At 41.9% G+C, this 20,738-nt stretch overlaps 2 protein-coding genes across 5 annotated transcripts in view; both read right to left on the bottom strand.

The window, feature by feature from the left end:
• The window catches only part of sycp1 (synaptonemal complex protein 1), a 223,131-nt gene extending 214,153 nt beyond the window's left edge, over nucleotides 1-8,978 (bottom strand). The window contains exon 1 of the mRNA XM_059971481.1: nucleotides 8,827-8,978. The gene's annotated coding sequence lies outside the window, so the exon portion shown is untranslated. The remainder of the gene's footprint in view (nucleotides 1-8,826) is intronic.
• Nucleotides 8,979-12,693: 3,715 nt separating this feature from the next.
• The window catches only part of LOC132395774 (bile acid receptor-like), a 117,084-nt gene continuing 109,039 nt past the window's right edge, over nucleotides 12,694-20,738 (bottom strand). For 3 of the 4 annotated variants that reach the window (XM_059972788.1, XM_059972789.1, XM_059972790.1), the window contains exon 11: nucleotides 12,694-13,720. In XM_059972788.1, coding sequence (XP_059828771.1) covers nucleotides 13,482-13,720 — 239 coding nt within the window. In that variant the 3' untranslated portion in view covers nucleotides 12,694-13,481. The remainder of the gene's footprint in view (nucleotides 13,721-20,738) is intronic. The other variant, XR_009512738.1, reaches the window with a different exon arrangement.

Raw genomic sequence — 20,738 nt, 5'->3', positions numbered from 1 at the left:
TCTCCTATTGGATTCCTTTTTCTTCAGCCCTTTATCTCTTCCACCCATCTCCACTCAGTTTCTTACTTCATCCAATCCATTCCACCCCACCCCCCACCACCACCACCACGACCCACCTTGGCTCATCTCATCGATTCACCTGGCAGCTTCTACTCCTTCCACTCACCCCACCTTCTCATTTTAGCTTTTCCTCCCTTCCTTTCCAGTCCTGTTAAGTATCTCAGGCCAGAACATTGATTGTTTATTCCCATCCATGGATACTATGTCAATTGACTCCATATCTGTGATAAGAAAACTATTATTGCAGGCATTTAGAAAAATCTAAATAGATTACTGAACTCTGAGGTGCAAGAGGTCTGACTCTCCTAATCCATTATTTCCAAATGGTGTTGTACCACTATATTTGAGATAACCTTTGCAGGTAAGGTAAATGAGAATTCTAAAAGATCTTATGAATATATTAAGAGTAAATCTTAATTTGGTGGAATCTCATGTGGATAGGGTAGTGAAGAAAGCTTTTGGTATTCTGATCTTTACAAATCAGAGCATTGAGTATAGGAGTTGGGATGTAATGTTAGAATTGGCATTGGTAAGGCCGAATTTGGAATATTGTGTACAGTTCTGGTCACCGAATTATAGGAAAGATATCAACAAAATAGAGAGAGTACAGAGACGATTTACTAGAATGTTACCTGGGTTTCAGCACCTAAGTTACAAGGAAAAGCTGAACAAGTTAGGTCTTTATTCTTTGGAGCGCAGAAGGTTGAGGGGGGGACTTGATAGAGGTATTTAAAATAATGAGGGGGATAGATCGAGTTGACGTGAATAGGCTTTTTCCATTGAGAGTAGGGGAGATTCAAACAAGAGGACATGAGTTGAGAGTTAGGGGGCAAAAGTTTAAGGGTAATGGTGCACAATGTTTTAGAAAATGGAGGGTTATGGGCTGAGTGCAGGCCAGTAGAACTAGGTGAGTTTAAGTGTCGGCATGGACTAGAAGGGCCGAGATGGCCTGTTTCTGTGCTGTAATTGTTACATGGTTATATGTTATATGGTTAAAAGAATAACTATGCAGAGAATAAGTCCCAGTGTGGTAATCCATGTGCTGAGCCACAGCAATTGAGCCAGGTCTTAAATGGAAGCTTCCCCATTGTATTTACTGTGGAGAAGACCGGGGAAGCTAGTGGAGTTTGGTGAAAAAACAATGAGGTTCTGAAACATACAGACATTATGACAAAGGAGCTGTTGGCCTTGAGGGACGTCAAGGTGGATAAATCCTCAAAGTCGGACTAGATGTGTCTGAGGTTGTTATGAAACATAAGGGATGAAATCGCAGGGTCTCTGCATAGCTTTTTATATCTTTGTTTGCCACAGGTGAGGATATCAGAAAACAGGAAAGCAGCTGCTGCTGTGCCTTTACAATGGCTTCAAAAAGTATTTAGCCCCAACAATTTTCACATTCACTTTCTCATTTTCTAAATTTAAAATATATTGAAGTAGAACTTTCAGCTAATCTACAAAACATTGTGCATCATGTCAAATCAAAATAAAAATTCCAAAGCATATCAATAACGTATTAAAATTAAAAAACAAAGTTGTGGGGCTGATAATGTATTATTCCCCTCTGTTATTACTATGCTAACTTAATTTGGGTGCAATGCAGTGTACTACATTACCAACTCACCCAATTTGTTCATGCAGAAAATTAGAGGATCACCTGTTTTCAATGAATTCATAACAGTAAATATCCCCTCTTTCCATAAAGCTCAACAGTATGGTAGATTTTCAACAGACCAAACCAAAATGAAGACAAAAGAGCATTCAAGACAACTGATAATAGAGAAGCACAAATCTGGGGAAGAGTACAAGACCATCTGACAGACATCAAAATACCTCAGAGTTCAGCGCAGTTCATCTTGAAAAAATGAAAGAAATATGAAACCTCAACCATAATGTCTAGGTCAGGCCAGCCCTCTAAACTTAGTCGCAATTGTAAGAGATGATACTGTGATGCGAACAGTCACTGAGTGATTTAAAGAAGTCAGTGGCTGGAACGAGAGGTGAAGTTCATGGCTCGACAATTCCTAAGGCCTTGCACAAAAAGCGTATTTATGGAAAAGTGGCAAGAAAAGCATACACTTGCCCGTAAAGATTTTGTAAAGCATCACTTAGAAGATACTGTAAAGTTGTGGAAGGTCTTGTGGACGGAACTTTATGGCCTCAACTCTAAGTGGTACATAAATCTAATCCTGTGCATCATCCCTACTGTGAAGAATGGTGGAGGTAGTATCATACAATGGGGATGCTTATCAGCAGCAGAAAACAGAAAATCTGCTCAAGATTGATGGTAAAACAAATGCTGCTAAATGCAGAGAGATCCTGGATAAAAATCTGCTAGCTTCTGCCAGAAAACTAAAACTGGGGAGGAAATCAAATCATTAACAAGAGAAAATGTGCAGATACTGGAAATCCAAGTAACACACACAAAATGCTGGAGGAAATCAGAAGGCCAGGAATCTATGAAAAAAAGTACAGTTGACGTTTTGAGCCTAAACTCTTCAGCAGGACTGGAGAAAAAAAACTGAGTAGAAGATTTTAAAGGTGGGGAGAGGGGAGAGAGAACCACCAAGTGATAGGTAAAACCTGGAGGGGGAGGGATGAATTAAAGAGCTGGGAAGTTGATTGGTGAAAGAGGCAGAAGGCCATGGAAGAAAGAAAGAGGTGGAAGAAGCACCAATGGGAGGTATTGGGCAGGCAAGGAGATAAGGTAAGAGAGGAAAAGAGGATGGGAAATGGAGAAGGGGGTGGGTGGGAGGCATTACCAGAAGTTTGAGAAATCGATGTTCATGCTACCAGCTTGGAGGCTACCAAATATTGCTCCATTACGTTGTGCAAAGGTAATAGAGACATCCAAAAAGATCACAGGCTGTAATAGCTGTGAGAGATGGTTCTAATTAAGTACTGAGCAAAGGGGGATGAATACCTTTGAACTGCTGACATTTCAGCTTTTGAATTTTTAGTTTTTCATGTTTTACAGTATCCCCTGTTTTTTGGGCTCTTCTGTGAAAAAAGAGCAAGTGATTAACAAATAAAAACTCTTAGTTAAATTGATCAAAATGCTTGGCTGTAATATTCATTTATGCGAACAAAGGGTTGGGTGTTGAACACTTTTACAAAGCACTGTATTTATAGGCTTCTGCATAGTAGTCAGGATGTGTAGGCAAATGAGCCACCATATATTAACTGTGATAACATTTCTGGAGTGGATTTTGAGAGACAGGAGCTAGCTGCATTTGGAAATACTGATTAGGAACATGCAGCGCGGCTTTGTGCATCAGAAATCATGACTCATGAATTTAATAGTTCTTTTGAAAAGTTTATCAAGAGAATTAAAGAGGGAAGAGTGGTAGACATTATTTATGAGGACTTTAGTAGGACATGTATGATAGGCTAATGAGGAAGATTGGATCACATGAGAGCCAGGCTGAACTAGCCAAATGAAATTAAACCAGTGTAGGTCTTGCACAGTGAATGGAGAGTGTTGTAGAACAGCAGGACAAAGAGGAACAAGTATATAGTTCCCTGAAAGTAGAGATGCAAGCAGACATAGCAGTGAAGAAGGTATTTGGCATGCTGGCCTTCAAATTTAATTGTCATTCAGTCATACATGAATACAGCCAAACAAAACTGTGTTACTCCAAGGCCAAAGTGTAAAACACAGTACTGATATCAAATGCAACATAAGGCACATATAAGATAGCAAATACACAAGACTGCAGTAAAATTCAGTCACACAAAAACTCCAGGACCCTGAGAACATGAATGTTGCACTAATCTACAATTGAACATAATATGGCTTGTCTTTTGTCATGCAAACACTGGGGGAGGGGGGTCATCACTGACTGCAGCCTGACACTATGCCACACTACCTCCAACGTCTCTCTCAAGTGGCTGTAAACAGGCAACACCATGACTTGAGGCCTCATGGCTCCCCCAGGATCCGCCAATAAATCAGTGAATCAGACTTGCAGCATTCAACACCATGTGGAACTGGGTCTTACAATCACAAGAGAAGCACTTAAGGTGATCACTTGCTGGTTGACCGCATACCACCTACGCGCACTGACTCCAATAACTCTCCGACGCAGGCAGCAGAACGATCTGCACCAAGTTCAGCTTCTTCACTTTCTCCATCAACTAAAAAAATCGCTGATGGGGTAGACCTACAGTACTTTAATTTCTTAATGTTAATCAGGGTCTTGCAATCATAAAAAATACATTTAACAAATACCTTTGGTTGACCCCCATAGAAGCCGTTGCATCTGAGCGTGCCGCCATCATACCGAAAGAAAAGGTAATTGGTCAAGGCATTCAGTACAGGAGTTGGGATTTTATATTACAGTTGTACAGGACTTTCATGAGACCACACTTAAGAGTATTACGTGTGGTTCTGATTATCCATTTATAAAAAAGGTGTTATTAAGCAGGAAAGGGATCAAAAAAGATTCATGAGGATGTTACTAGTATTGGAGGACTTTAATGAGAAAGAAAGGCTAGATAGGCTGTGATGTTGTTCCCTAGAGTGAAGGAGGCTGAGGGTGACTTTTTAAGAGGTTTATATAAAATCATGATTGGAATAGATAAGGCGGATGGTCACAGTCTTTTTCCCTGGAGAGTCTAAAACTAGAGACATAGTTTGAAGGTGAGAGGGAAAGAAAGTTTTTCAGAGTATGCAAGGTATATGGAAAAAGCTATCAGAGGAAGCAATAACAAAATTTAAAGGATATTTGGACAAGTACACATATTGGAAAGGATTAAGAGGAATATGGGTCAAGCGCAGACAAATGGGAGGGGTCACCTTGGTGACTCATACTCCAGGCTAATATTTTCCTGTCAAATGGGAACGTTCAAGTACATTTATTTTCAAAGAATGTACTAATTATGCAAACACGAGGAAATCTGCAGATGCTAGAAATTCAAGCAACACACACAAAATGCTGGTGGAACACAGCAGGCCAGGCAGCATCTATAGGAAGAAGTACAGTGGACGTTTTGGGCTGAGACCTTTTGTCAGGGCTGGAGAGAGGAGTGAAGATGGCGAAATCACCTTTTGCCTCATATCTGGGCCTGCGTTTCAATTGTCTTGTACCTTGAACTGCGACCAAGGCACTGCTGCTGCGGGAAGGCCCCGAGCCTAGACTGGGATGCATGCTCCAGTTCCTTCCCAAAAGCAAGAGCTTAAACTTCAGGAGAAAACACAGACTGCCATATTGACTAATTTCAAGTTAATTAGGAATTGAGCGAAATCCAATGATCATTTTAATGAAAGTGACAATAAAGTTATTTACATAGAAAAAACATCCATTAAATCTGAGTCCTTAAACAATAAATAAAGTTATTTTCAATAAATTATGCATTGACTCTCTGTTCCTATTCAAATTAAAGATGTTTACAACAAAACAGTCATTGACTCTCAAACTTTACACAAGGACTAAATACCTATTTACAATAAAATAAAATTATTAACAATAACCATCTAGGCATTGACTCTCATTCCTTTAATGAAGTTCCTTTACGGTCTATACATTTCCAGCCACTCCTGAGGCACCATGTTGACTCATCTATCCACACCACTGATGAGGGATATCCTACTCCCCACCCGACCCCTCCCACTCCCGCAGGTGATGAACCTTAAACTGTGGTCCTTTCCCAACGGGTCTTCACGGTGGCTGCACCAAGCTTGAGTGCATCCCCCAGCACGTAATCCTGCAAGCGAGAATGTGCCAGCTGGCAGCACTCAGCCACGGACATCTCCATGTGCTGGTAGACCATCAAGTTTCGAGCGTCCTTCACCGAGTTGATGATCTGCCAGCAGCACCAGATGTTTGTCTCCATGTGCGTCCCTGGGAACAGCCTGTAAATCAGGGAGTCCTCAGTTACGCAGCTGCTGGGCATGAATCTTGACATCATCCCTTCCATCCTCTTCCACACCTTTTTCGCGAACCCACAGTGTACAAAGAGATGAGTCACTGACTCCGCCTCATTGCAGTCCTCTCGTGGGCAACAGGGTGTGGAGACGACATTCCGGGCATACAGGAAGGATCTGATTGGGAGGGGTCCTCTCACCACCAGCCAGGTGAGGTCTTGGTGCCTGTTTATGAGGTCTGGCGATGAGGCATTTTGCCAGATGTACTGGACAGTCTGCTCAGGGAACCACCTTGTCCTTCTCCTGCAGCGCCTTCAGGACATTACGTGTCCACCACTGTCTAATAGCCTTGTGGTCGAAGGCGTTGACCTGGAAGAACTTTTCTATGAAGGAAGGGTATGACAGCACCGACCAGCTGACTGGGGCATTGTGTGAGAGTGATCCCAGATACATGGGCACAAAGTATCCATCCTTCGCAGCCAGGGCAACAGGTAGAACCTGGGCACATAGAGGTACTTTGTGCCCACATATCTGGGTTCCACACACAACGTGATGCAGCCACACATGAAGCTGGCCATCAGGGTGAGGGTGACGTTGGAGACGTTCTTGCCCCCATTGTCCAAGGACTTGTGCATGACAGCCCATCCGACTCGCTCCATCCTCGATCCCCAGTCAAATCTGAAGACGGCTCTGGTGATTTCCAAACTGCAGGAGTGGGGGATAGGCCACACCTGCGCCAAGTACAGCAGCCCTGAGAGCACCTCACACCTGATGACCAGATTCTTGCCCGTTATCGAAAGGGCATACCCTCCCCACAGTCCCAGTTTCTGTTTCACCTTGGCAGTCTGCTCCCACCAGATCTTCCTGCATGCCTCAGTCCCTCCGAACCAGATCCCCAACACCGTCACGTGTTCTTGCATAATGGTGAATGGGACACTGGATCGTTCAGGCCAGTTGCCAAAGAGCATGACTTCACTCTTCATGCGGTTGACCCTGGCCCCCGACGCCAGCTCAAACTGTTCACAGATGTACATAAGTCTGCGAACCGACCTCTGATCAGAGTAGAGAACGGTGACATTGTCCATGTACAGGGAGGTTTTAACTTGGGTCCCTCCACTGCCTGTCAGCGTCACCCCTCCTATGCCCTCATTCCTCCTGATGGCTTCAGCAAAGGGTTCAATGCAGCTCACGAACAAGACAGGGGAGAGAGGGCAGACCTGATGGGGAAGCTGTCTGTTTCCCACCCATTGACCTGGACTGCACTACAGATGTCTGTGTCGAGCAGTTTGATCCAATTCCGGATTCCCTCCCCAAAAATCCATTTGGGAGAGTACATCCGCCATGTATGTGTGTGATATCCTGTCAAAGGCTTTCTCCCGGTCCAAGTTGACCAGGCTGGCGTCCACCCCCGTCCTGCACGTAGTGATGGTGTCCCTCAGCAGCGCGAGGCTGTCCGAGATCTTCCTACCACTTGCTCCAGTGCAGACTTGACCCAGTTGGCGATAGCCTTGGACAGGTTCTTATAGTCCACATTCAGGAATGAGATGGGCCTCCAATTTCTAAAGTCTTCTCTCTCCCCCTTCTGCTTGTAGATGAGGGTGATGATGCCTTTCCTCATGGATTCTGACATACTGCCCACCAGAAGCATTGCATTGTACACTTCCAGCAGGTCGGGGGCTATCCTGTTCCACAGAGTCAAATACAATTCAACCGGTAGCCGTCACCTCCCGGAGTTTTATTCGACCCAAAGGAATGGATGGAAAACGTCAGCTCGTCTAGGGTCAATGGCTCCTCCAGACTCTCCCGCTTGCCATCGTCTGACACTTGCATGATAGACGATAGGAAGTTGTGGAAGGCTGTGGAGTCTGTGGTTTTCTCGTTGTACAGACCACCATAGAAGGACCCGCAGATTCTCAGCATGTCTGTCTGCGAGGACACGAATGAGCTTTCCTCTTCCTTAAGGTTGTGGATCACAGAGCACCTGTGATCCCCATGCACCTTTTGGAAGAAGCATGAGCACATCTCTTCCTGCTCCATGGTTTGGACCCTTGATCAGAAGATGATCTTGGAGGATTCGGCGGCAAAGTGCTGGGCTTGCTAGGCCTTCACCTCCCGTACTTCCTCCCTGACATCCACCCTCTTCAACTGCAGAAAGAGGGGTTACTGCAACTCAGTCTGGAGTTTATGCAGTTCCCTCTGCCCCTGCTTTGCTTTCTGGATACCCTTGAGGATGAAGAACCTCCTGATGTTCTCCTTGGTGTCTTCCCACCAGAGAACCGGGAATCAAAGAAGGTTCTCCAAACTGTGTACAGTATTCCCTTTCCAGTTCCTTAATATTCTTTGGAGTCAGCAGCTTTACGTTCAGCTTCCACGTCCCTCTACCTGCCTTCCGGTCCTCCCGTAGGTGACAGGTGGCTCGCAGAAGGCCGTGGTCAGAGAAGAACCTCAGTAGTTGTGAAGGTGCGGCAGACTGCTCACTCCTGAAGGAAGGTCCCGTCAGCATATGCCTAGTACTCTTCACACTGCCATTACAGATTACATATCATCGTCCTCATTTTGGCCATCCTGAGCCCTCATGCCCACAGACCTGGTGAAGTCTTCCACCTGCTGAGGGCTCATCAGGTACAGTGGGTAGAGCTCGCTAGGGAGAGGCAGCACCAGTTTGGCACCCAAAGGAACCTCCGGGGCAGCTTCTCCATAAGTTTTACTGCTCCCAGATTCCCGGAGCTGAGGGGCACTGCTGATCTCCACCTCCTGCGGCTGGGGGGTGGCCAGCAGACCTTCACTGTTCCCTTGACTCTCCTCAGCCATAATAACCCGCCTGTTCCTCTGGCCACCCCCACCTCCTCTGAGGAGGAGGACAGGTGCCCAGAGGATGTGGTATACTCTCGCTGCCCACTTACTTTAGGCTTTGAGACGGAGACAATGACGGGCTCGGGGCGCAGAAGGAGAAGGCGTCCGCTAACCGACAGCTCGCGGCACCCGCTCGAGCAGCCCCTGCCTACCGCGCATGCCCGGGCCGCTCCCGGCACCCGCTCGAGCAGCCCCTGCCTACCGCGCATGCCCGGGCCGCTCCCGCTCGAGCAGCCCCTGCCTACCGCGCATGCCCGGGCCGCTCCCGCTCGAGCAGCCCCTGCCTACCGCGCATGCCCGGGCCGCTCCAGGCGCCAAATGCAATTGCGCAGTTGGGAAACTTCGGGAATCTGTGATGCCCGGGACTTTGAATCTTTCCCAACATACGTAAGGCATTGGCTTTATTCCCAAGCTGTTTTTAGTTTTAAAAATGTCCATCTTTCAACAGTAGTTCCAAATGCTGCAGTTTTTTCACCTTTGGAAAGCCAGTACGCAGTGGTCAGGCTACCAAGAGTCCAAATAAACATTTTATTATTAGGACATAGTCAAGTAAAATGTAGCAAACAAAGTACATCGGGGAAACTTCGCATCGTTTATTTTTGGAAATTACCGCAGTTTAACATTGGGGGCACTGTGTTCCCGAATGATAAAACCATTTCAAACACGCAGTTGCTTGCACTTTCAGTGGTAATACTTAACAAGATTTCTTGACGTTGTTTCCCAACGACAAGGAGTCTGGACTTGTGTATAATACAAGGTAATGGGCCACTCTCCGGCATCTGTGCACATTATATGAAATGATTTTCAGTAGATAAAGGGGAGGAAAGGAGAATGATTTCCTTATTTCTAAAATTTAGCTATTAAATCCTCATTCAAAGAGAATACAGGGCAACTAAGTTTACTTGCAAAATATGGTTGTTGGTATTTTAATAACAAAAGGCAAGTATTTCCATCTTTAAATGCTGGATATTTTTTCTTCATTTGTGTATAAAGTGTGATACTATGTACAATGGTGTCTATATGGAAGGTGACTGACAGGAAATGATAAAGTAGTGATGGTGGGAGTGTGATGGGGTGGGTCCTTGGGTGAAGGTGTTGAGCAGCCTTACTGCTTGGGGTGTGCTTTTGAGCGTGGTGGTCATTTTGTGGGTGTTATGTGGCCCCCCTCCCTGATGGGAGTGGGGCAAACAGTCCATTACTATGGTCAGTGGGATCCTTCATGATATTTTTCTGGCATTTTCTGTATATATGTCCTTGATGGTGAGTAAGCTGGTACCAGAGATGTGTTAGGCAGCTTAAAGACTTCCTGTCTGCCACAGTGCAGTTTCAGTGCCATGCAGGATGCAGCTCACCATGATTTTGCTCATAGTTGCTCTCCATGAGTATAGGTGAGCATTGTCCAGCCACCTTCAGCCTTCTCGGAAAGTAGAGGTATTGATGAGCTTTCTTAACTGGAAAATATGTTCTGGGACCATGAGAAGTTGTACACTACCAGGAGTTTGAAACTGCTTGCATATTCCACTGCTGTGGTATCAAGGTAGAGAGGGGTGTGAGTGGTGTGAGTTCTTCTGAAGTCGATAACTATCTCTTTTGACTTGTTGGCTTTGAGGAAGAGGTTATTTGCCTGACAACTGGACTCAAACTTTTCCTCCTCCTCTCTGTAAGCCATTTCATCGTTGCTGGCGATGAGCACCACCAACTATCATGTCATCGGCGAATTTGACAATGTGGTTACTCAGGTGTTCCTGTCTGTAACAGTTCTTTGAAACTGTTGTTCAAAATCAATACAATGAGGGACATGCCCAAGCCCAGGTTGTCCTGGGATAATCCCTGTTGCCTAGTCTAGCGATTGGCCGAGCCTTGTAGACCAGGGCCTACCATCAGATAGTTCAGTGTGAGGAATTAAGTTCTTGCTTTGAGTTTTAAGCTAAATGTTCCATACTGCTACCCCGAGTCACTATGCAGCACAGAGCTAGAGTAAACTAGGTGATGTGTATGTTGGCTTTATGGGCAAAGTAGCATCTCCTATAAATGTCCAAGAACATGCATTTCTGAATCAAGCACATTACAAGATTATCAACAACCATATGTTTCACAACTCTGATGTATGTTATGGTATTCTGTGGTTGGCTGGACTCCTAATCTGAGAGCTCAGTGTTGCAAGAGAATTTGTCTTTCAGAAAGCTTAATTAGTTTGAGGTGAAAGTGATATTAAAATGAATGACAGACAAATAAAATTTTTCTCCATGCACCCAATTGATCTGATCTTCTGGAGTAAGTAGAAAACTAAAAAAGGAATCCAAGAACAAAACAGGTGCCAAAGTAGATCACTCAGACCTTCAAGCATGGCCTGCCACCCAGTATGATCTAGACCAATTTACCCAAGGACTCAACTCCTTCTCTGTGTCAGATCCTTATAGCCCTCAATTCTCCAATCTTTCAAAAAATGTAGCTACCTCCAGATTTAATGAGGTTACTCAGCCGGTTTAAGCAGAGGATTCTAACATTCTCAACATTATTTTCAAGAAGAAATCTCAATGGACTTCTGTTTTAGATGACCAATGTCTTATCTTACAGACCCAGTCTCAACCTGACCATTTCCCTCCACAGATAATAAAACGCAAGAAATTCAGCAGATGCTAGAAATCTACAGCAACACACACAAAATGCTGGAGAAACTCAGCAGGTCAAGCAGCATGCATGGAAATAAACAAAGAGTCGACATTTCGGGCCAAGACCCTTCTTCAGTACTGGAAAGGAAGGGGGAACACGCCAGAATAAAAAGGTGGTGGAGGGAAGGAAGGATAGCTAGAAGGTGATAGGTGAAGCCAGGTGTGTGGAAAAGGTAAAGAGCTGCAGAAGAAGGAATCTGATAGGGGAGAAGAGTGGACTATGGAGAAAGGGAGGGAGGAGGGAACCTAAGAGGAGGAGATAAGCAGATGAGAAGAGGCCAGAATGGGGAATAGAAGAGGGGATGAGGAAGAATATTTTTTTTACCAGAAGGAGAAATCTATATTCATGCCACCAGTTTGGAAGCTACCTAGACAGAATATAAGTGTTGCAGCTCCACCTGGAGACTGGCCTCATTATGACACAAGGAGCACTGGATACAATGGATGACCCCAGCAGATTTCAGTTGAAGTGTTGCCTCACCTGGAAGGACTTTTTGGGACCCTGAATGGAGGTGGGGCAGGTGTAGCACTTTGGCTGCTTGCAAGGATACATGCCGGGAGGGAGATTAGTGGGGAGGGACAAATGGACAAGGGAATCACAGAGGGAGCAATCCCTGCGGAAATCAGAGAGAGGTAGGGAGTTGTGCTTAGTGGTAAAATCCCTTTGGAGTGGTGGAAGCTGTGGAGAATGATGTGTTGAATGCAGGTGCTCATGGGGTAGTAGGTAAGTAGGTAAGGACAAGAGGAACTCTATCACTGTTACAGCGGTGGGAAATTGGGGTGAGCGAGGGGTGATCAGTGGGTCAGGCATCATCCCTCCACAGATGCTGCCTGACCCGTGGATTTCTTCCAATGGTTTATTTTTTTTTCTAGCTTGGCTTGTGCCTATGCCCCCTTGTACAAAATTTTCCCACTAGTGAAACCATTTTGTCATCTCCCATGTTATGTTCCCTTATGATCTTCTGTGCTTCAGTAAGATTACCCTTCATTCTCATAATCACCAGAGAATGCAGATCAAATTGTTTAGCCTCTCTTGAAAAGGCAATCCTCTGATTCCAGAAATAAGTCCAGTGGCTTATGCCCTCCATTGCTACTGTATCCTCTCAGGTGAGAAGTTCAAAACAGGTTTGACCTTACCAACACCCAATCCAACTCTAATAATCAATTGGTGGAAAAACAAATTAAGACATAACTCAGAAGGAGGCCAAAAGCCGACACAGACAATGAATTTTCTTTAGTCTCTTCTTTTGTAGTGACAGTACAAAGTCCCCAACATTACATTTCCTTTCATTGAATTTGTCTTACTGAATGTAGAACTACAATTAATTGAGTTAGTTTTTTATATTTAATTATGCTACATGATACCCTTTGTAGATTTTATTGATTCCTACTGTTTTCAATTAAAATTCAAAATAGTTTATAAGCATTTATTGAATATTCATAAATTCTAGCATTTCAAGGTACTGTATGTTACATTTTCTTCAATGAACCATCCACACATAATAAACTTGATAAAACAATCTGAAATGCATTTTGGTGACTTGGCAAATCCATGCTTTGTTTATTCCAGCATTGTGTAATAGTTTATATAAAATCATATTAAAATTAGCAAGGATTATAAGAATGTAAAAATAGCTGGGAAATACAATTATCCAAAGGCTGATTTTATATCTATTGCTCTAATTAAAAATTCTCTACAAACTCCCTGGAACAAATCAGTTCATTTAAAGCAAATGAATAAATCTATTGTAATTACTGATGGGTCATCCTAGTACTGTGTAGCAACAGATACTTTACACGGTAGGTGACAAGGTGATGGTCAGTATAATAAACTAACGATAAACTATATTAAGTAAACTTCAGTGACTGTAATGAGTAGAGACAGCTGATTTGAGAAAGTAGCTGCTGAATGAAGAAATTAAAGGGAAATCTTGCATCTTTTATTCTGTCATAAAATTGTGCTATAAAATAAAAGCCTGGTTTACGCTTGCACTGATGAGTCCAAAAATATATAACTGCTCTGCTGTAATCCTTCATTGTACGTCCCAGATTTCACAGAGCAAGGGTGTAAGTTTCTGATCCTTCCTCTGCCAAGACATCAGTACTTCTGAATGATTGTGGTTAAGAGTTCTAAGCTGAGTAAGTCGACCCAAAAGACGAGCAAAGCGTTGTGGACTTTCAGGATGATGGATTTTGGAATACTTGTATAAAATCTCCAAAAGAGGCTCCTGTAATTTTTCCACATGCATTTTATTCTTTAAATAAGGTCGATCTGAAGAAAAAAAATTAGCCTTAAGTTGTGACAATGATCACTGGCATGATTTGACTGCAACAATACATGTACGGGGGATAGACAATTTTTTTTTTAGTCAAGACATTAAATTATACTTTAGGAAAGTGTTAAAAATAAAATCTGGCAGCAAGCTTTGGAATCTACCCAACAATACCCTCCAATTTTATGGAAATTTATCAAGGAAAATCCCACCATTAATGGTGACTGAATTTTCTTTCTGTGTCTCCCAAGCTCATGCATAATGTCAAAATAACATCTAAGCCCACCTTTGTTGTAGCATTCTCATAAAAAGTATTCAAATGGATGAAGCAAAGGATATAGTGTTAAACCGGCACAAAAATTACAGGTGCAAGTAGGATCCTTCTGGATAGTTGATTTTGTTCCCTTCAACAGAACAGTTGAAAATTCCAAAATGCAGACTTAAGAAATTTCTAGGTTTTTTGGGCTTTCAAAAGTCAATCTATTTCTAGACCTCCCCACAAGTAAATAAAGCCATCATTCAAAGGTTCCAATTACTCTCAATTTAACCATCTAAGTTTTGTGTCTCCTTATGCAGTAAGTGAAGGTTTTCTAAATACTTGCCAATGGCACAGCTACACATACTCATGTCAACCTGAATGATTTTTCAATTTTACTTTCTCAAAGTAAATTTTTATTATCAAAGTACATATATGTCACCATATACAACCCTGAGATTCATTTTCTTGTGGGCATAGTCAGCAAATCTACAGAATGGTAACTATAATAGGATCAATGAAAGATCAACCAGAGGCCTACTTGAGCTACTGAGTCCTACCTGTGAAGCCATACTGTGCATTTTCTACTTATTTTCTAAGTTCAAAGTAAATTTATTATTAAAGTAAATATACGTCACCATACACAACCCTGAGATTCATTTTTTTGTGGACATCCTCAATAAAACCATCATGGAATAATAACCATGTAATAGAATCAGTGAAAGACTGCACCAACTTGGGCATTTAACCAACGTGCAAAAGATAACAGTGCAAATACAAAAAGAAATAATAATAAATAAATATTGAGAACATGAGATGAAAAGTCATTGAAAGTGAGTCCCTAGGTTTTGGGAACATTTCAATGATGGTGCAAGTGAAGCTCTGTGAAGTTATCCCCTTTGATTCAAGAGCCTGATGTTTGAGGGGTAATAACTTCCTGAACCTAGCGGTGTGAGTCCCGAAATAGATATTACCCCTCACTTCAACTAAAGAATAATTAATATTTTATGAACAAAAATGCCAGTACACTGTAGTAGTTCAATTGTTTTTCCTTCAGTTAGTTGTGGCACAAAATGACATAATAAGTAGTAAATCCTATGTGGTATATTATTTTAATGTTACGAGGATAAAGTCACAAGAATAAATAATATGGTTATAAGAAAGTTACTTAAATATTTTTTGATATTTGTTCTTAGCATGACACATGAGGAGTAGCTTGACATGTAAACAAAGAATGGCAATAGGGTAATTCTGATGCAGAATAGTAGCTTAAAGATTCAAATTGTAGAAATATGAATTACAAGATATTTAGTGTAAACTCATGATAAAAATGAAAAGTCTAACAGTTAAAAAATATGGAAGGATTAGTGTGAGACACCATATTAGGTGTGATTTCCCAGCAGCTACCCATTTCAGTTCGACTTCTAATCTCCATTCCGACATGTCAGCCCATGGCCTCCTGTATGATCTTGATGAGACTGCTCTGAGGTTAGAGGAGCAACACCTCCTATTCTGCCTGGGTAGCCTCTGACCTGATGGCATTAACATCGATTTCTCAAATTCAATAATTTCTACTCTCTCTCCTTTCTCTCTTTTTACATTCCCCATTCTGATTCCCCTCCTATCCATTCTTTTCTCCTGACCTGCTCATCACCTCCCTCTGGTGCCCCTCCACTTACCTTTTTTCCCTTTTTCTACTGCTCCGTCCTATCAAATTACTTCTTTTTCAACCCTTTACCTCTTCTGCTTATCACCTCCCAGCATTCTTTACCCATTGCCTTTCCCCTCTGCCAACCTTCTTCCCCCTTCCTTTACAGTCCTGGTGAAAAGCCTTGGCCCAAAATGTCAATTTTCATTCCCCTCTATAGATGCTGCCTGACCTGAGCTGTGTAAAATGCAGGAAGTACTCATACATGGTGGCAAAGTGGTTAGCATAATGCTTTACAGCACCAGCTGTAAGGAGTTTGTACATTCTCCGAGTGACCATATGGATTTCCTCCAGTTGCTCTCGTTTTCTCACACATTCCAAACCTTTATTGAGTTAGAGTTACTAAATCGTAGGCATGCTATGTTGGAGCCGGAAGCACGGCAACACTTGCAGGCTGCCCCAGGACTATCCCTGGACTGTGATGGTTGTTGAGGCAAATAAGGCATCTCACTATATGTTTTGATGCACATGTGACAAATAAACTAATCATAGCTTTATTTTTGTCTTTAGCTTTGCATTTGCCACCTCAGGGTTAAAGAGGGCATGACTGAAGCAGACAACCAATTAACCTTTAGCTGTTGATTTGTTTGCGTATGTTTTGTAATGGCTACAGCATGATTTTCTCTGTTTACCAAACTTGACGTTGACTAGCTAAATTTCTCTGGTGTCAGAAAAACTGCAGCTGAACTTAAGCAAGACCTTTAACAATGTTGATGAGGAAAAGGATCTTGTGGTCCAAGTTCATACTGCCCTGAAAGTGGTTATGTTGCCTGGATTAGAAAACATATGCTATAACAAGAGGTTGGACAAACTTGGGTTACTTCCTCCAGAGTGGCAGAGGCTGATGGGAGAGTTGGTAGAAGTTTATAAGATTATGAAAGGCATAGATAAAGCAGACAGTATCTTTTTCCCAGGGTGGAATTGTCTAATATTAGAAAACATGTGGGGGGGGGGAATTTTAAAAGAGATGTGAGAGGCAAGTTTTTTACCCAATGCACTGGTTGGGATGGTAGGATAGGCAGATGCATTAGGGAATTTTAGGAGATGTTTAGGTAGGCACATGACTGTGAGGACAACGGAGTGATATGGACATTGTTTAGACATAAGTTCAGTTAGCTTTTGATGACTAATTTATTTGGTTCATCACTACATTGTGAGTTTATTACTATGCTGAACTGTGCTATGTTCTATGTTCAAACAAACGTACAGACTATTTTTGTGGAATAGTTAGTTGCCTTTCCACCATTACTTGTAGGCTAGGAGGAGAAAGAGTGCTTTCTTCCACTCTCTGTACTAATGTTTGCACCCTCCAATGATAAGTACACTCTCTTTTTGCAATTGGTAACCTTCCCCATTGCCCTTGCAATCTCCATGTCCTCTCAGCAGCCCACCACTGACAACCTTCGCTTGATCACCAACACTGTAGTTAGGCTTTATGAAGCACTTTAAAGAAACAAGAAATGGAGATGGAGTTCCAGGGTATATCATCATCTTATTGGCTGTTGGTGGTGGAATGATTAAAATTAGGAATATGCATGATGTAGAAGTTTACAGTTTGAATGAATATAAATATATGATGGATGGGAAATAGAGGTACCACAGACCAGCTGAAAGCACATTGAATAGCTGGATAAAAATATATATATATACAAATGTGTGCATTACATCAGTACATGAGCTGTCACAGTTGGGGTCAGTTAATGAGGTATGATCGGGCCAATATTTAGACTGAATACCATCATAGAGTCAAACAGGACACCTAGATTATGAGTCAATAGGATAAAACTGGATGCAGAAAATAAAAACAAGATGTTGAAAATACTAACAGACCAGGCCATGTATACAGAGAGAGAGAGAGAGAGAGAGAGAGAATTAATATTTCAAGTTGATTATCTATAATCAGGACATTTGGTCCAAAAAGATTGTGAATGAATTTGTTTAGCTTAGGTCATTTGCCAGGAAAAGAGGTAGAAATTATCGGTCAAAAAAAGGAGCTTGTTTGGGGAATCAAAGACATCAGTTCCCGTTTTTATTTGAAGAATATTTCTACTTTTTAAATAGCAGATGTGACAGATCAAAGAAAGTGAAGGGAAGAAAATCAGGTAGTGTGTGAGAGAAGTAAGAGTTATATTACATGAAGAATTTATGTTGCCAGGAGCGACTATGTAAATAAGAAATGGAAGGAGATCAAGCAAAGAACCTTGGAAGGCCTCTACATAGCATTTAATGTCAATAGTTTTTTAGATATTAAGGAAGCCAAGAAACCTGGGTTGTTTGGCCAGAGTTAGCATGTAGTCTTAAAAACTTGATGGGATTATTCCACGTGCTCCAGTTTCCTCCCATGTCTCAAAGATATCCTGAAAAATTAATAAGCCATTGTAGGTTAATATTAAACAAAAATGAAGTGGATATAATGGGTTTTTGTGAGGGAGAATAAGTTATACAGGAGAAGAAAATAAGGAGAGGGGAAGTGGAACTAATGGTATTGATTTCCTGGAAGCCACAGTGCATATGATGGGCCAGATGGCCTCCTAGTGTGCAAGTAAGGAAATACATGGGTTTGTGTTGGCAAATAATTTGTATTAAAATTCAACCATAATTATATTGAATAATGAAGCTGGCACAAGAAGTCAACCTACTCCTGCTCCTACATAGTTCTGATGAGTAAATCATTGCAGTTGATTCTCTGGTTACAAGTAGATAAGTGAAACTGCCCTAAACATTGGGACAATGGAGGAGAAGCATTTGGTGAAGACAGTCTGTTGACTATTTGAAGATTTGGGGTCAAGAAGACAAGGAAGGAGAGTTAATATGGCCATAGTCATATAAAATTCTATTCACAATGTTGAGACAGTGTAAGTGATTGCTCAACTTCTTCATCAGCCAACCAATCAGTGAGGATTTGTAACAATATCATTTTCGCACTGATCATTAACACACTTCAAGATATGCGCTTAGCTCTGTTTTACTCCTTATACACACGATTGCGTGGCAAAACACAGCTCCAATGCCACCTTCAAGTTTACCAACAACACTACAGTTGTTAGACAAATTGCAGGTGGTGGTGAGTCAGCATACAAGAGTGAAGTAGGGCACTTTGTTGAGTAGTGCCGCAACAAAAGCCACTTCACAATGTTAGCAAAACTAAGGAACTAACTTTGGACTTCAGGAGGGTGAACATGTGCCAGACTGTTTGGGGGTATCGGCAGTGGAGAGAGTCGGTAGCTTTAAATTCCTGGGCGTTAACATATTAGATGATTTGTCCTTGACCCAGCACATGGATTCAATTTTAAGGAAGGTGTGCAGTCTCTTTATTTTCTTAAGAGGTTAAAGAGGTTCAGCTTTGTCACCAAACACCTAACAAGGTTTTCCAGATGTACTGTTGAGAGTATCTTAACTGGTTGCATCATAGTCTGGTATGGCAATTTGAATGCTCAGGAACATAAAGACGCTGCAGAGATCAGTGGACTCTGCTCAATACATCATGGGCACATCCCTCCCTGATGTTGGTACCATACACAAGAAGCACTGCCTTAAAAAGGCAACAACCATCATCAAAAATCCCCACTATCCAGGCATGCCATCTTTTCACAACTACCATCGGGCAGAAAGTACAGGAGCCCAAAGCCTCACACCACCAAGTTCATCAATAGCTACTAACTAGCAAAACCCTAATCACTACAGTTTAACAACATTTTGATCACTTTGCACTAAAATGACATTTCATGTTGTTCTAATTGTATTCTTGTAAAAATTCTGTATTTTTAATTTATGTATTTCTTGTGATGCTACATGCCTGTGATACTGCTGTAAGTGTTTCATTGCACCTGTACATACATTCTCTGATGTATATGACAATAAATTTGACTTACCTTGATGTGGGCTATTTTAATGTAGCTGGAGGATGGAATCATAATTGAAAGTAAGATATAGAATTGTAAGAAAGTTTAGGAACTATTTGGAAAGCAACAACAAGGTCAAAGTCTTTGGAGATGAAAGATAACGTTGTTATGGGGACGCTTTTTGCAGAGACGAAAAGAATTTTCATAAATGGGGAATATAAAGAAGAGAAAACTATAACTACCATCAAATATCATAATAAGTAGATTGTTACCACAAATGTTTTAGTTTTCAGAGAGCAGTAGCTGGTATTCGTATCAATTACAGCTCATCTTACTCGGTGTTTATTCCTTGCCTTATTTCACCAACATTTGCCTGTCAGCATCATTCCTCATTATTTAATCACTCCTGCCTACTATTCCGTCACCAAACTTTCCATTGTGCTCTGATAATAAAGGTTGACTGCTTTCCTGACCTAAGGAGCAATTTTGCAGTAAAGATAGAAATTTACTATTGCTTTTAATCCATCAGTATGGCGTTTGGTCAATTGAGGAGAAAGGTGTTTAAAGATCAAGACCTCAAACCAGGCACAAAATTCATGGTTTTCTAGGAATATTTTATTTATATATTCTGATTCTGACTAGACAGGGAGCGATTCGGGGATGTGCTTAAAGCACAGCATGTAGGCTAATATCACTGTTCTTGCACTTCCTGATCTGAAGATTCTTTAAATCATTTGTAGCATTAAATCTAGGAATAGAGGATCACCTCTTTAGCTACTAATAGCTGCATCTTTTTGATCTTCAGGATATCATCAATCCATTAAAAGGAAAATAATTACTCTTTTTTACCCCTTTCTGTATCCAGTATGATATCCGGAAATGCTTCAGTGAATTTAACAGTTATCTTGCCACACCTGCTGTCTGTGTTCCTTCTCTGTTCTACATTCAGATCCAGAACCCATGAACAGAATGCTTGTGATATCTCTCAGAACTGTAGATCTAAAACTGTGTCAAGGGCATTGTCATGACACTCAGCCTAACTGATGAGAAACCTAAAAGTGATAACACCACAGCAAACTTATAAATGCAATGAAGGAAATTTCAGGTCTTCCAACTGTTTCCATAGTAGATGCCATCTCACTGGTTCTTCACTCAACCTTGGAATGTCTGGACAGCAAAGATGTGTACATCAGGATGCTCTTTATTGTCTA

This window comes from Hypanus sabinus, chromosome 6, assembly GCF_030144855.1.
Source record: "Hypanus sabinus isolate sHypSab1 chromosome 6, sHypSab1.hap1, whole genome shotgun sequence".
NCBI classification, from domain to species: domain Eukaryota; kingdom Metazoa; phylum Chordata; class Chondrichthyes; order Myliobatiformes; family Dasyatidae; genus Hypanus; species Hypanus sabinus.
The sequence above is the reverse complement of the archived record's forward strand: the minus strand, read 5'-3'. Positions and strand labels throughout refer to the sequence as shown.